This window comes from Cherax quadricarinatus, chromosome 39 (genome assembly GCF_038502225.1).
Source record: "Cherax quadricarinatus isolate ZL_2023a chromosome 39, ASM3850222v1, whole genome shotgun sequence".
Lineage (NCBI taxonomy): Eukaryota > Metazoa > Arthropoda > Malacostraca > Decapoda > Parastacidae > Cherax > Cherax quadricarinatus.
Genome location: NC_091330.1, coordinates 32,396,534 through 32,413,256, shown reverse-complemented (window position 1 = coordinate 32,413,256; position 16,723 = coordinate 32,396,534). Strand labels below are relative to the sequence as shown.

At 43.0% G+C, this 16,723-nt stretch overlaps 1 protein-coding gene across 3 annotated transcripts in view; it reads right to left on the bottom strand.

The window, feature by feature from the left end:
• LOC128696230 (insulin receptor-like) overlaps positions 1 to 16,723 on the bottom strand; it is a 442,718-nt gene that overhangs the window by 385,294 nt on the left and 40,701 nt on the right. For all 3 annotated transcript variants that reach the window (XM_070092553.1, XM_070092554.1, XM_070092555.1), the window contains exons 2-3: positions 15,033 to 15,169; positions 12,611 to 12,782 (exon numbers count right to left, since the gene is read on the bottom strand). In XM_070092553.1, the coding sequence (XP_069948654.1) occupies positions 12,611 to 12,782; positions 15,033 to 15,169 (309 nt within the window). The remainder of the gene's footprint in view (positions 1 to 12,610; positions 12,783 to 15,032; positions 15,170 to 16,723) is intronic.

Here is a 16,723-nt window from a genome sequence, read left to right as displayed (position 1 = left end):
ACTCAATCTCAGAGGAAGGGGTATAAAATCTCCAGCTCACATGTGGGCCTATCAGGACTCAACCTCAGAGGTGAGGCTACCACGACTAAAGCTTAGAGGTGGGGCTATTCTGACTGAAGCTAAGAGGTTAGACTACCATGACTCAAGCTCAGACTTATGGTTACCAAGACTCAAGCTCAGACTAATGGTTACCAAGACTCAAGCATAAGGTGGGGCTATAGCGGCTCTAGCTCAGAGGAGTTGCTACAACGATTCAAGCTCAGAGGTAGGGCTTTTACGACTTAAGCTCAAAGGTGAGGCTACCAAGACTCAAGCTCAGATGTTGGGCTATCACGACTCAAGCTCAGATGTGGAGTTACTACGACTCAAGTTCAGAGGTGGGGCTACCATGACTCAAGCTCAGAGGTAGAACTATAAAGACTCAAGCAAAGAGGTGTGGCTATCTCGACATAAGCTCAGAGGTGGGGCTACCACGACTTAAGCTCATTGGAGGAGCTACCACAACTCAAGCTCAGAGGAAGGGCTACCATGACTCAATCTCAGAGGTAGGGCTACCAAGACTCAAGCTCAGAGGTAGGGCTTCAACGACTCAAGCTCAGAGGTGTGGCTATCACGACTCAAGCTCCGTGGAAGGGCTACCACGATTAAAGCTCAGAGGTGGGGGTACAACGACTCAAGTTCAGAAGTGGCACTACCACGACTCAAGCTCAGAGGTAGGGCTACAAAGACTGAAGGTAAGTGGAGAGTCTATCACGACTCAAAATCAGATGTGGGTCTACAATGACTCAAGCTCAGAGGTGGAGCTACCACGACTCAATCTCATAGGTGGGCTACAATGATTCAAGCTCAGAGGTGAGGCTATCATGACTCAGGCTCAGAGGTAGAGCTGCCAAGGCTAAAGCTCAGAGATGGAGCTGCCACGACTCAAGCTCAGAGGAGTAGCTATCACCACAGAAGCTCAGAGGTGGGGGTACCACGACTCAAGTTCAGAGGTGGTGCTACAACGACTCAAGCTCAGAGGTAGGGCTACCAAGACTCAAAGTCAGAAAAGGGGCTATCGCGACTCAAGATCAGAGGAGGAGTTAACACGGCTCAAGCTCAAAAGTGGGCCTCCCACGACTCAAGCTCAGAGGTAGGGCTACGACGACACAAGCTAGAGACAGGGCGACCAAGACTCAAGCTCAGAGATGGGACTATTAAGACTCAAGCTCAGAGATGGGGCTATTAAGACTCAAGCTCAAAAGTGAGGCTACCACGACACAAACTCAGAGGAGTGGCTACAACGACTCAAGCTCAGAGGTGGGGCTACCACAACTCAAGTGCAGATTTGGGGCTACCACTACTCAAGCTTAGAGGACGAGCTACCTCTGTCAGCATAGTTGCTGATCCCTGTGTTATATAGCATTGCATATAGTGTCATCCATGTGCTTTAGATAGGAGATCCCTTTTAGGCCTGTGACTATTGTGTGACGTCACAGGATGCGCATGTGCACGTTTGTACCTCTGCCCCGGTCTCAGACGGCGTGTAGACCTAGACAGGCTAAGACAGGCAGAGGCTGGGCTCCATCCTCATCATCACAGTCTGACAATATATCGTTACCATCCAACAAGTGTGTCTACCTTCAACCCTCGATATCTCCATTAAGAACCCCTATGATAAATGGTGGCAGCGGTGTGGGCGTAAAATTGCTAATTACGCCGATGTACGGAGATTTCTTTCGACCAGCAAGACGGCCATTTCGTGTCCCCAGTAGGCCGACCTAGCCAAGCCTGCTACCTCAAGTCAACTACTCTCTCAAGCTCCTACCAGCTTCTACACCATTCACTGGTCAGTTTCTTTGTATTAGTGTTTATCTGCTTATTTGCATCACTCCCGAGGGGTTGACCCGAGTTTGCAAAATAAGCCAGCTTCCAGTCTGTGGTGAGGGAGCTCAGTCGAGCCTAGTCTATTTCATCCAGTTCTTTTGCCTGCCAAGCCAGCTTTCCACCCCTGCTGTGCTCATCGTGTGAAGTTATCAAGCCATTCTGTGTGAAGGGTTAAGATAAGCCAGCAAGCAACTAACCCAGTTGTTGTACCCCAGTACTCAAGCAAGCCACATGAGTAGTCTTCATCGCTTGTGATTCAAGCTCCAAGCCATCCTGAGTGCTCTTTTTCAGCCGAGTCCTTACGAAGGCTGAACGTAATTATACAGCAACGGAGCAAGAAGCTTTAGCAATAGTATGGTCTTTAAAGCACTTCCGAGACATTTACCAGTACCCTGTTCATGTCTTGACAGACCATGCACCACAAATAGAACAAACAGCCTACAAACAGAACAAACAGCCTACTGGAAGGTTAGCCAGATGGACCTTGACTATCCAAGAGTTCAATCCCACTTTTGAACATTTACCTGGCAAGTCGAATGTAGTCGCAGATGCTTTATCGCGACACGTTAGTGTAGTTACTGCAGATCCTCCATTTACTGTCGAAGATGTCAAAAATGCCCAAAGAACAGATCCCATGTGGTCTTGTGTGATTCGATTCCTGCTCCAAAAAGATCTTATTCTTACTGTGAAGCCACCAGCACCCATTAGTGACTTTGTAATGAGCCAAGAATTACTGTATCGAACAGCCGAGTTGGGTACTCCAAGTAGAAGAGTTTACCAGTTAGTAATTCCACAGTCACTAGTGAACGTAGCTCTACAGCTAGTTCATGATGCACCAGGTGTTGCACACCCTGGTATGGATCATTCTGTGAAACAAGCCAGAATGAAATACTTTTGGCCACGTATGGCAACCGACATTTCCGAGTATGTTAAGAAATGTAGTGTCTGTATGCAACATAAAGGAAATGTCAATGGTCCTAATCCAATCCAAGTGTACCCAACCACTAGCGAACCGTGGGAAAGAGTTGCCCTTGATTTGTTAACCAATTTTAAATGTTCCCTCCAAGGCAACAAACATCTGTGTCTTATGGTAGACCATTTCACCAGATATTGTGAGTTAGTTCCTATTGCAGATAAGACTGCAGAGACAGTAGCTAAAGCGTTTAAAGAACGCATTATCTGCAGGCATACCTCCCCTAAGTCCTTAGTAACAGATAATGGAGGTGAATTCTGTAATGAGATTCTTGAAAATTTGTGTACTTTATACAAGATCTCTAAATCCACCATTGTTCCTCATCATCCTGCCAGCAATGGGTTAGCAGAACGAACCAATAACAAAGTACTTGATGTCCTGAGAGCCACTATCAATCCCAATAGTGAAACTTGGGATGAAGTTATACCAGATGTTCAATGTGCCATAAATTCTGCTTACAATGTTTCCATAGGTGATACTCCACATTATGCATTGTATGGTGTAGACAAGCGTTTACCCTGTGAGTTGTTATATTCCACTCCGAAACCTAATTACAACCCTGATGATTTCGTAGCAACTCGTACAAGCATGGCTCAGAGTGTTTTTAGAAGAATCCGTGAAACACTTTACAAATCAACAGCAGAATTTACTAGAGTAACTAATAGCCGTGCTAAGCCATCAAAAGTAAAAGTAGGTTCAAGAGTAATGCTGACAAATTTCAACAAAACATCCGCAATGCCTAAGCTCGATCAAAAGTTTGTTGGCCCTTATCGAGTTGTAGAACATATCTCTGGTAATAAGTATAAGGTTAGAGAAATTAGTACTGGTAAGTACAAAGAATCGCCTTTAGATCATATGAAATTAGTATGCGATGTTGATGATATTGCTACCCAGACTAATGTGACAGATGCTGAAAATCCTCTTGACTCTGTACCCTCTACCTCAGATACTCAGTCAGATAACCAACCTGAATGTCGTTACTCCTTGCGTACTCGACAAGTAATGAGAAACCCACAAGTATCTTTTGTAGATACTCGTTCAAGTCTCCCTCAGTCAAGGCATGTGTTAGCCATTGCAGAGGAATTCGATCCTCCCAGAGATGATAACCATTCTGCATATGTAAACCTCACCCTCGCAGAATTGGGTTTAATTGTACATAGTCTGTATAGGTAGATATCCGAGATGATGTAAATTGTCAACTGTTTGTTATTAACTGATTAGTTTTTTCAGAAATTTTTTTTTTCGTATTCACGTTCCCTCCGTATTCTGAGAATTGACAGTAATAGTCTGAGTGCACCAGATGCCTTTGCTGTTAATTTCACCTTGTATATATATATTTATTCTTCCTCAGAATCCGTAGAGTGCATGAATACAGATCGATCGATCAATTCCATCCATATTGCACAATGATTTGTTCTTATAGTTTGTAATGCATTACGTTAAAACTCATTACGTTAAAAGTGATTACGTTAACACCCATTACGTAAAACTCATTTTGTTAACATCCATTATGATACCATCCATTAGTTCTAAGTTATATATGAATTTGTTATTGTATAGAATCAGCCCAGAACCGCCTGCCTGTTCAGCCTATAGATAGCAGTGTATGTCGAGACGACATACGTAACATGACCGAGCTGTCAGCATAGTTGCTGATCCCTGTGTTATATAGCATAGCATATAGTATCATCCATGTGCTTTAGATAGGAGATCCCTTTTAGGCCTGTGACTATTGTGTGACGTCACGGGATGCGCATGTGCACGTTCGTACCTCTGCCCCGGTCTCAGACGGCGTGTAGACCTAGACAGGCTAAGACAGGCAGAGGCTGGGCTCCATCCTCATCATCTCAGTCTGACAATATATCGTTACCATCCAACAAGTGTGTCTACCTTCAACCCTCGATATCTCCATTAAGAACCCCTACGATACCTCGACTCAAGCTCAGAAATAGGGCTACCAATACTCAAGCTCAGAAGTTGGGCTACCATGACTGAAGCTAAGAGGTGGGGCTACCACAACTCAAGCTCAGACGTATTGCTACCAAGACTCAAGATCAGAGGGGAGGCTATCAGGACTCAAGCTCAGAGGTGGGGATACAATTATTCAAGCTCAGTGGTGAGGCTCTTACAACTTAAGCTTAAAGCTAGGGCTTCCACGACTCATGCTCAGAGGTGGAGCAACAACGACTCAAGCTCTGATGCGGGTCTACGACAACTCAAGCTCAGAGGTGGGGCTACAACGACACAAGCTCAAAGGTGGGGCTATTATGACTGAAGCTCAGAGTTGAGGCTACCTCGTCTCAAGCTCAGACATATGGGTACCAAAACTGAAGCTCAGATGTAGTGCTATCACGACTCATGCTCAGAGGTGGAGCAACCACGATTCAAGCTCAGAGTTGAGGCTACCACGACTCAAGCTCAGAAGTCAGGCTAGTAAGACTCAAGCTCAGAGGTGGAGCTATCACTACTGAAGCTCAGATGTGGAGCTACCACGACTCAAACTCAGAGGTGGGGTTAACACGACTCAAGCTCAGAGGTAGGGCTACCTGAAGTTTACCTGGAGAGAGTTCCGGGGGTCAACGCCCCCGCGGCTCGGTCTGTGACCAGGCCTCCTGGTGGATCAGAGCCTGATCAACCAGGCTGTTGCTGCTGGCTGCACGCAAACCAACGTACGAGCCACAGCCCGGCTGGTCAGGAAACGACTTTAGGTGTTTGTCCAGTGCCAGCTTGAAGACTGCCAGGCGTCTGTTGGTAATCCCCCTTATGTATGCTGGGAGGCAGTTGAACAGTCTCGGGCCCCTGACACTTATTGTATGGTCTCTTAACGTGCTAGTGACACCCCTGCTTTTCATTGGGGGGATGTTGCATCGTCTGCCATGTCTTTTGCTTTCGTAGTGAGTGATTTTCGTGTGCAAGTTCGGTACTAGTCCCTCTAGGATTTTCCAGGTGTATATAATCATGTATCTCTCCCGCCTGCGTTCCAGGGAATACAGGTTTAGGAACCTCAAGCGTTCCCAGTAATTGAGGTGTTTTATCTCTGTTATGCGCGCCGTGAAGGTTCTCTGTACATTTTCTAGGTCAGCAATTTCGCCTGCCTTGAAAGGTGCTGTTAGTGTGCAGCAATATTCCAGCCTAGATAGAACAAGTGACCTGAAGAGTGTCATCATGGGCTTGGCCTCCCTAGTTTTGAAGGTTCTCATTATCCATCCTGTCATTTTTCTAGCAGATGCGATTGATACAATGTTATGGTCCATGTTATGGTCCAACATGATCACTCCCAGGTCTTTGACGTTGGTGTTTCGCTCTATTTTGTGGCCAGAATTTGTTTTGTACTCTGATAAAGATATAATTTCCTCGTGTTTACCATATCTGAGTAATTGAAATTTCTCATCGTTGAACTTCATATTGTTTTCTGCAGCCCACTGAAAGATTTGGTTGATGTCCGCCTGGAGCCTTGCAGTGTCTGCAATGGAAGACACTGTCATGCAGATTCGGGTGTCATCTGCAAAGGAAGACACGGTGCTGTGGCTGACATCCTTGTCTATGTCGGATATGAGGATGAGGAACAAGATGGGAGCGAGTACTGTGCCTTGTGGAACAGAGCTTAAACTAAAGCTCACAGGTGGGGCTATCACGACTCAACCTCTGAGGTGGGGCTACCATGACTAAAGCTTAGAGGTGGGGCTACCAAGAATCAATCTCAGAGGTGGGGCTATCATGACTCAAGTTCAGAAGTGGGGCTACCACGGCTCAAGCTTAAAGTAAGGGCTACCAAGACAAAAGCTCGGAAGGGGGCTATCACAACTTAAGCTCAGAGGTGGGGCTAACACGAAAAAAGCTCATAGCTGGAGCTACCACGACTCAAGCTCAGAGAAAGGGCTACTATTACTCAAACTCAGAGGTAGAGCTACAACGACTCAAGCTCATGGGTGGGGCTACCGCGACTCAAGCTCAGAGGTGTGGCTATCACGACTCAAGCTCTGAGGAAGGCCTACCACGACTCATGCTAAGAGGTGGGGGTACCACGACTCAAGTTCAGAGGTGGCACTACCACGACTCAATGTCAGATTTAGGGCTACCAAGACTCATGGTCAGATGAGGGGCTATCACGACTCAAAGTCAGAGGTTGTGCTACAAAAACTAACGCTTAGAGGTGGAGCTACCACGACTTAATCTCATAGGTGGGGCTATCACGACTCAAGCTCAGAGGTGGGGCTACCACGACCCAAGCTGAGAGGTAGGGCTGCCGTGACGCAAGCTAAGAGATGGTGCTACCACGACTCAAGCTCAGAGGTGTGGCTATCACGACTAATGCCCAGAGGTGGGGCTACCGAGAGTCAATCTCAGAGGTGGGGCTATCACGACTCAAGTTCAGAGGTAGAGCTACCACGACACATGCTCAGAGGTGGGGCTACCACGGGTCGAGCTCGGAGGTAGGGCTACTAATACTCAAGCTCAGAGGTGGGGCACTTACGACGCAAACTCAAAGGTTGGGCTACCACGACTCAAGCCTAGAGGTGGGGTTACCACAACTCAAGGGTAGAGTTGGGGCTACCACGACTCAAGCTCAGAGGAGGAGCTCTTTTGACTCAAGCTCAGAGGTAGGGTTACCACGACTCAAGCTCATAGGTGGGGCTTCATTGACTGAAGCTCAGAGGTGGGGTTTCCACGACTCAAGCTTAGATGTTTGGCTTCCAAGGTTCAAGCTCAGAGATGGCGCTACTACGACTCAAGCTTAGATGTATGGCTACGAAGATTCAAGCTCAGAGGTTTGGCTATCACGACTCAAGCTCAGAGAAGCGGCTATCACGAATCAAGCTCAGAGGAAGGGCTACCATGACTCAAGCTCAGAGGTAGGGCTACCACGACTCCAGCTCACTAGTGGGGCTACCTCGACTCAAGCTCACAGGTGTGCCTATCACGACTCAAACTCGGAGGTAGGGCTAACATAACTCAAGCTTAGAAGAGGAGCTATCACGACTCAAGCTCAGTGGTAGGGGTACTACGACTCAAACTCAGAGAAGAAGCTGCCACGACTCAAGCTCAGAAGTAGGGTACCTCGATTCAAACTCAGAAGTGTGGCTACCACGACTCAAGCTCAGTGGCAGGGCTACCATGACTGAAGCTCAGAGGTAGGACTTCCAAGACTCAAGCTCAGGGAAGGGGCTATCACGTCTCAAGCTCAGAGGTAGCTTATATACCGTAGGCAGGAGAGGTGCAGCAGTCGGTATATAAGCTACTTCTCTGCAGAAAAGTTGTATTCTTTTCAAGATTGATGGACTGACCATATCGACTCAAGGCTGAGGGACTGATTACCTCAAACACCTCCTGTTCTTCACCATTCTCCTTTGCATGGATTGATGAAGCCACTGTTTGACGAAACGTATCCTCAATAGAGATACCCAAGAGTTGCACATGTGTCTAATTTATCAATGTGTCGGTTCTCTGAACCATTTATCTACAACCTCAGTGGTCACAGTTACAGTACTCACAGTGGTCACAATAGTTATAATGGTCGCATTTGTCATATGGTCAAAGTGGTGACAGTGGTTACCGTGTGCACAGTAGTGACAGTGGTCACAGTGGTTACAGTAGTCACAGTGGAGACAGTAGTTATAGTACTCAAAGTGGTCACAGTAGTTACCATCGTTACGTATTATGGAGTACTGTAAAAAAATATTTATATAAAATAACGCTCCATATATTAAGTCATTTTCCATGTAGTAGACTTTGAGCGGACTTGTATTATTCCCTGAAAGTGAACGCATTTTATTGCTGTCAGTCAGGCAGTGGCCAGGAGAGGAGTAGATGAGAGGTGTGTTTAGTTCAGTATGTGTAGGAACTATTGCGACCCCTGAATGGGTCACAATGTATATAATGTATATTACCTGTTCATATAATTTTATATTGCTTATATTTGCGATATTAGCTAAATAGTAAATATATTGCTTTATATTATTATTTGACTTAGTTATATTATTAGGTAGGATGTAACATTTATATATTATTAATTGCTCATAGATCGAGTGTTAAGTAGCTGACAGCATTGTCTAACTACTGTAGTTTTCACTTCGCTTGTTTCGCTGCCGGCTTCTGTGTTGCTGGGCAGCAGCAGTCCACGGAGTCACGTGATCAGGGTGGGATGATCACACCTCACCTGGAGGAGAGTCTGCTTGGGCTGCACTCGCTCTTGTCTGTTTGACATAGCTTCCAACAAGTCGTGCCTCTCCAGCTCTCCATTGCTGGCCCCTTGTTGGAAGATCGTCTCTGTCGCTTTCTTGTTGATTGTGTATAACTCAGTTCACAGAACATAGCCTAGATTTAGTGATTTTCGACGATGTACTGAGGTTGTGTGTCTCATAGACACTCTAAGAAACTCAGGTCCTGAGCTGTAGCTTCTGACCTAATTTGTACTGGTATCTGTGTACTGTCACAGTCCGGGATTTTCTAATGCTGAACTTAGATTCAGTAGTATATGAGTTTTGTGACTTTTGTGGAGGATCTGCTGATGGTCCCTACTTAGCGTTGTTATATTATCTCCTTGTTCCTGATTCTGTGTCAATGTTGCTTGTTATATTGCTGTTCAGCTTAACAGTCGTTTTATTGTTCAAGCAAGCTGTTCTGATTGCCAGGTTGGTCAAGAAGCTGGTTTATATGAGGACTTTTAGTCAGTCACTGGTTAAGTCTAGTCGAGTCGTGAGACATAGCGAACTACTTAGAGCACTTACACACATACACACAAACTTACTTGTATATATTTGTATTATGTTATTAAATGCTAACACTATACCAGACGGTACTTAAAAGCCATAAAGATGTGATATGTGCCTTCAGCACAATAATACTGTACACCAGAGAAGTGTACCAACTTGTATCCTATATATAAATAACAAAAAGGCACAATACCGTGACTGGAACGATACACAAATAACCCGCACATAAAAGACAGAAGCTTACGACGACGTTTCGGTTCGACTTGGACCATTGACAAAGTCACACTGTGTGACTTTGTCAATGGTCCAAGTCGGACCGAAACGTCGTCGTAAGCTTCTGTCTTTTATGTGCGGGTTATTTGTGTATTGTATCCTATATTATATTCAATTGATTACTTTAATTTACTTTGATATTATGTGCCTAGACAACTTTATTGTTATTAATAAACTTATTAAGTTTTAATTACTTTAGTTAGTAGCCTACCAGTTGTAATCCTGAAGCACTATTGAATCTTACTAAATTCTAATGGATAATTGGACCAGGATACTGACTACTTGTTACAAAAACCCTGTAACAGGCTGGATGCTAGAAGGGCATTCCTTTCTAGTATTCACTGGAGGTCACACTGCTTATTAGATATCGCGTTTTTTTGTAACAGGAACACGACTGGGTGAAGTAGTCATGGGTTGGTGTTAGTTTGAGTAGGTAATTTTGGTAATTTTTTAGTGTATACAATAGTTGTCTGTGTTTAAGTGCTCTCATGATTATTTGTAAACCCTAGTATACAGGGGCCTGTGTTATGTAGAGTATTTTAACGTTTCCACTGTAGACTATGTAGCCTGCAGGAAGGGGGGATGTCATGTCACAGTGATCTCTGTAATTACAGAGGTCACGGCAGTCACAGTGGTCATGGTAGTCACTGTGGTCACAGCAGTCACATTGATCACTGTAGTATCATTAGTCTCAGTCGTCACAGCAGAAACAGTGGTCATAGTAGTCACAGTGGTCACAGTAGTTTCAGTTGTCACATTGGTCACGGTAGTCACAGTGGTCACGGTAGTCACAGTGGTCACGGCAGCCACAGAGGTCACGGTAGCCACAGTGGTCACACAGTCACAGTCACAGTGGTCACAGTAGTTACAGTGGCCACCGAAGTCACATTGGTCACAGTAGTTAGTGGCCACAATCCCAGTGGTCACAGTAGTCACAGGGTAACAGTCACAGTGGTCACGGTAGTCGCAGTGGTCACGGTAGTCACAGTGGTCACACTACCCATAGTGGTCACAGTGGCTACGGAAGTCACATTGGTCACAGTAGTTATAGTAGACATAGCGATCACTGTGGCCACAATATTCACAGTGGTCACAATAGTTACAGCAGTCACAGAGTTCAAAATAGTTACATCACTCACAGTGGTCACAGTAATTACAATATCACAGTGGTCACAGTAGTTTCAGTTGTCACACTGGTCACATTGGTCACAGTAGTCACAGTGGTCACAGTGATTACAATGGTCACAGTAGTCATAGTAGACAAAGTGATCACTGTGGTCACATTATTCACAGTGGTCACAACAGTTACAGCAGTCACAGTTCAAAGTAGTTACAGTACTCACAGTTGTCACAGTAGTTACATTATTCATGATTGTCACAGTAATTACAATAATGACAGTGGTCCCAATGCTCACAGTGGTAACAGTAGTTACAGTTGTCACTGTGGTCACGGTAGTCACAGTGGTCACGGTAGTCATTGGTCAGAGTGGTCAGAGTAGATACAATATTCACAGTAGTCACGGTGGTCCCAATGCTCACAGTGGTCACAGTAGTTACAGTTGTCACAGTAGTCACAGTGGTCACAGTGGTCACGGTAGTCAAAGTGGTCACGGTAGTCACTGGTCAGTATGGTCACAGTAATTACAATAGTTAAAATAATCAAAGGTCACAGTGTTTATAGTAATCACAGTGTTCACAGTAGTCACAGTGGTCACAGTAGTCACAGTGTTCACAGTAGTCACAGTGGTCACAGTAGCCCCAGTGATAATAATAAAATTAATAATATTAGTTGTAATAATAACAACGATAATAATAAAACTAAATATATTAATAATAACTGTGATGATTTATTATTATTATTATTATTATTATTATTATTATTATTATTATTATTATTATTATCATTATTATTATTATTATTATCATTATTATTATTATTATTATCATTATTATTATTATTATTATTATCATTATTATTATTATTATTATTATTATTATCATTATTATTATTATCATTATTATTATTATTATCATTATTATTATTATTATTATTATTATTATTATTATTATTATTATCATTATTATTATTATTATTATTATTATTATCATTATTATTATTATCATTATTATTATTATCATTATTATTATTATCATTATTATTATTATTATTATTATTATTATTATTATTATTATCATTATTATTATTATTATTATCATTATTATTATTATTATTATTATCATTATTATTATTATTATTATTATCATTATTATTATTATCATTATTATTATTATTATTATTATTATTATCATTATTATTATTATTATTATTATTATTATTATTATTATTATCATTATTATTATTATTATTATTATTATTATTATTATCATTATTATTATTATCATTATTATTATTATTATTATTATTATTATTATTATTATTATTATTATTATTTTTATTATTATCATTATTATTTTTAAATACAAAAGTCACTAGGTATTATACAGCTCCTTAAGAATAGAGACAAAGTGTTGTGATCCCAGGGAGGTGAGGTTGAGTCTGACGTCTTAGATTAAGTCACCATCACCACCACACTGAGTTCTGCCTCCAGGTCACATCTTAGCAAAACATACCAAAGAGTTATCTGAAATAATTTTTCAATATTTTTCCTGATTACTGATGATTTGTATTTTGGTACTAGGAAAAACAAACAAAAATCTATTATAAATTTTAAACGGAATTGACATGTGTCTAATTTATCAAAGAATATTAATTGTGGTGACTGACCTTGACAGGTGAGGATGAACTTGGTGGTGTCATGAACCAGGTACTCCTGGTCATGAACCAGGTACTCCTGGTCATGAACCAGGTACTCCTGGTCATGAACCAGGTACTCCTGGTCAACCCTCCAGCCACTCCTCCTACACCACTCCTCACTCACACAACGGTAGCCCAGATGCTGAAAAATAAAACACACCTGCCAGAACAAGCTCTTATGGCTACAATATTTATCAATATACAACTTTATCAGGCTAGAGATTCCCATATAATCTTATATTGAGACAAGTTTTAACAAAATGTACTTATGTAGTAGCCAGTGCCTTCATAATTTCACTTTGAATTTTAATGTAACGTGAACTTAATGATTTTATGTTTCGTGTGAACGTGATATAAGGCAGAGATCAGGAAACATCAAACGTGATCTCTAACTTACACATGCAACACGATACATGACTCATATATAGTTATTTTCATTTTTTGAACACACTGGCCGTTTCTCGCCCAAGCAAGTTGATGCAAAAAGAAGAAACACTTTTATCATCATTCAGTCCATCAATGTCTTGCCAGAGGGGACTACACTACAGTTAAGAAAAACTGCAATATATCAACACCCTTCCTTCACTGGGTAGACACTGTACTTCTCACCTCCAGGGCTCAAGTCCGGCTAATCCTCTTCCCTGAATCCCTTCATAAATGTTACTTTGCTCACACTCCAACAGCACGTCAAATCATAAAAGAAACATTTGTCTTCACTCCCTCCTATCTATCATGCTTATGCATGCTTGCTGAAAGTTCAAGTCTCTTACACACGAAACCTCCTTTACCCCCTCCTTCCAGCCTATCCTAGGCAGACCCCTACCCCACCTTCCTTCCACTACAGATTTTTATGTTCTCCAAGTAATTCTATTTTGTTCCATCCTCTCTGAATGTCCAAATCACCTCAACAACTCCTCCACAGCCGCCTGGATAATACTTTTAGTAACCCTGCACTTCCTCCTAGTCACCAAACTACGGATTCTCTGCATTGCCCTCAGACACAACATCTCCACTGCCTCCATCCTTTTCCTTGTTGCAACATTCACCACCAATGCTTCACAATCATACAAGAGTATTTGTAGAATTATACTCCCATACATTCCCATCTTCGCTTCCATGGATAACGTTCTTTGTCTCCACAGACTCCTTAGTGCATCATTCATCTTTTTTCCCTCATCAGTTCTATGATTCACCTCGACATTCATAGACCCATCTACTGACACGTCCACTCCCAAATATCTGAATACATTCACCTCCTCCATACGTCCTCCCTACAATTTGATATCAAGTCTATCATTACCTAAATTTTTGTTATCCTCATCACCTTATTTTTTCCAATATTCACTTCTAATTTCCTTCTTTTACATACATTATCAAATTCATCCACTGACTTCTGAAACTTCTCTTCATCTCCCAAAAGCACAGTGTCATCAGCAAAAAGCAACTATGACAACTCCCACTTTGTGTTAGATTCTTTATCTTTTAACCGCACACATCTTGTCAAGACCCTCGCATTCACTTCTCTTACAACACCATCTATAAATATATTAAACAACCACGGTGACATCACACATCCTTGTCTAAGGACTACTTTTACTGTGAAATAATCTCCCTCTTTCCTACATACTCTAACTTGAGCCTCACTATCCTCGTAAAAACTCTTCACTGTTTTCAGTAACCTATCACCTATTCTATACATTTGCGACATCTGCCACATTGCCCTCTTATCCACCCTATTATATGAATATTCCAAACCCATAAATGCAACAAAAACCTCTTTACCCTCATATAAATACTCTTCACCAGTCAAAGCTCTTACAACTGTGTTATCTTGACTACTGTTAACACTACTACAACTGTGTTATCTTGACTACTGTTAACACTACTACAACTGTGTTATCTTGACTACTGTTAACACTACTACAACTGTGTTATCTTGACTACTGTTAACACTACAACAACTGTGTTATCGTGACTACTGTTAACACTACTACAACTGTGTTATCTTGACTACTGTTAACACTACTACAACTGTGTTATCGTGACTACTGTTAACACTACTACAACTGTGTTATCTTGACTACTGTTAACACTACTACAACTGTGTTATCTTGACTACTGTTAACACTACTACAACTGTGTTATCTTGACTACTGTTAACACTACTACAACTGTGTTATCTTGACTACTGTTAACACTACTACAACTGTGTTATCTTGACTACTGTTAACACTACTACAACTGTGTTATCTTGACTACTGTTAACACTACTACAACTGTGTTATCTTGACTACTGTTAACACTACTACAACTGTGTTATCTTGACTATTGTTAACACTACTACAACTGTGTTATCTTGACTACTGTTAACACTACTACAAGTGGGTCTCACGTGAACACTGTTAAGTGAGGTAGGTGAGCAGGCTGGAAGGCAGGTGTTGCCGTCCTGGTAGTGCCTACAGGCGACACAGCAGGTAGCACTGTGTAAGCAGGTACATCCTCCCACACACTCAGAGTGACATTCCTCTCCTGTTATAGAAGGAAGATAAACTATGATAATACTCGCGAAGAATGGTTGTTGGGGGAAGATAAACTATGATAACACTCACGAAGAATGGTTGTGGACGGAAGATAAACCATGATAACACTCGCGAAGAAAAGTTGTGGGGGGAAGATAAACCATGATAACACTCTCGAAGAATGGTTGTAGAGGGAAGATAAGCTCTGATAACTCTCGCCAAGAATGATCTCAGTTAGAGTGTGACCCCTAGTTTAGCTCTTACACGAAGAGTTGCTGTGGAACACAACCTCACGGTGTACTATTCTACCAAAACATAGGCATCAAGGGGAAGAAATTTCTGATTGTTAGAAAAGAGACAAGTTGATAGTTGAGACACTTGGGCAACGTTTGGGAATCCTTATTCTAGAAACGTTTAGACAGTCAGTGACTTAGGAGGAGTTTGAGGTTATCAGTCTCTTAGCCTAAAGCCGATGTGCTCAGTCTATCTGTCTTCATAAGGATACTTTTAACAAGACTAATAGACTGAGCACATCATTTCAAGGCCGAGGGACTGATTACCTGAAACTACTCTTCATCTTTCACCATTCTTCTCTGCTGACTGAAGAAGCCACTGGCTGCTGAAACGTTACCAGAATAAAGATTCCAAAATGTTGCCCAAGTGATTCAGTTACAATGAGATGATGAACTACTGCTGGACACTGCTGCCAGTGAGGCATACTGAGCACTGCTGGGCACTGCTGCCAGCGAGCCATACTGAACACTGCTGGACACTGCTGCCAGCGAGCCATACTGAACACTGCTGGACACTGCTGCCAGCGAGCCATACTGAACACTGCTGGACACTGCTGCCAGCGAGCCATACTGAACACTGCTGCCAGCGAGCCATACTGAACACTGCTGCCAGCGAGCCATACTGAACACTGCTGCCAGCGAGCCATACTGAACACTGCTGCCAGCGAGCCATACTGAACACTGCTGCCAGCGAGCCATACTCAACACTGCTGGACACTGCTGCCAGCGAGCCATACTCAACACTGCTGGACACTGCTGCCAGCGAGCCATACTGAACACTGCTGCCAGCGAGAAATACTCAGCACTGCTGGACACTGCTGCCAGCGAGCCATACTGAACACTGCTGCCAGCGAGCCATACTCAACACTGCGGGACACTGCTGCCGGCGAGCCATACTGAACACTGCTGGACACTGCTGCCAGCGAGCCATACTCAACACTGCTGGATACTGCTGCCAGCGAGCCATATTGAACACTGCTGGACACTGCTGCCAGCGAGCCATACTGAACACTGCTGCCAGCGAGCCATACTGAACACTGCTGCCAGCGAGCCATACTCAACACTGCTGGACACTGCTGCCAGCGAGCCATACTGAACACTGCTGCCAGCGAGCCATACTCAACACTGCTGGACACTGCTGCCAGCGAGCCATATTGAACACTGCTGGACACTGCTGCCAGCGAGCCATACTGAACACTGCTGGACACTGCTGCCAGCGAGCCATACTGAACACTGTTGCCAGCGAGCCATACTGAACACTGCTGGACACT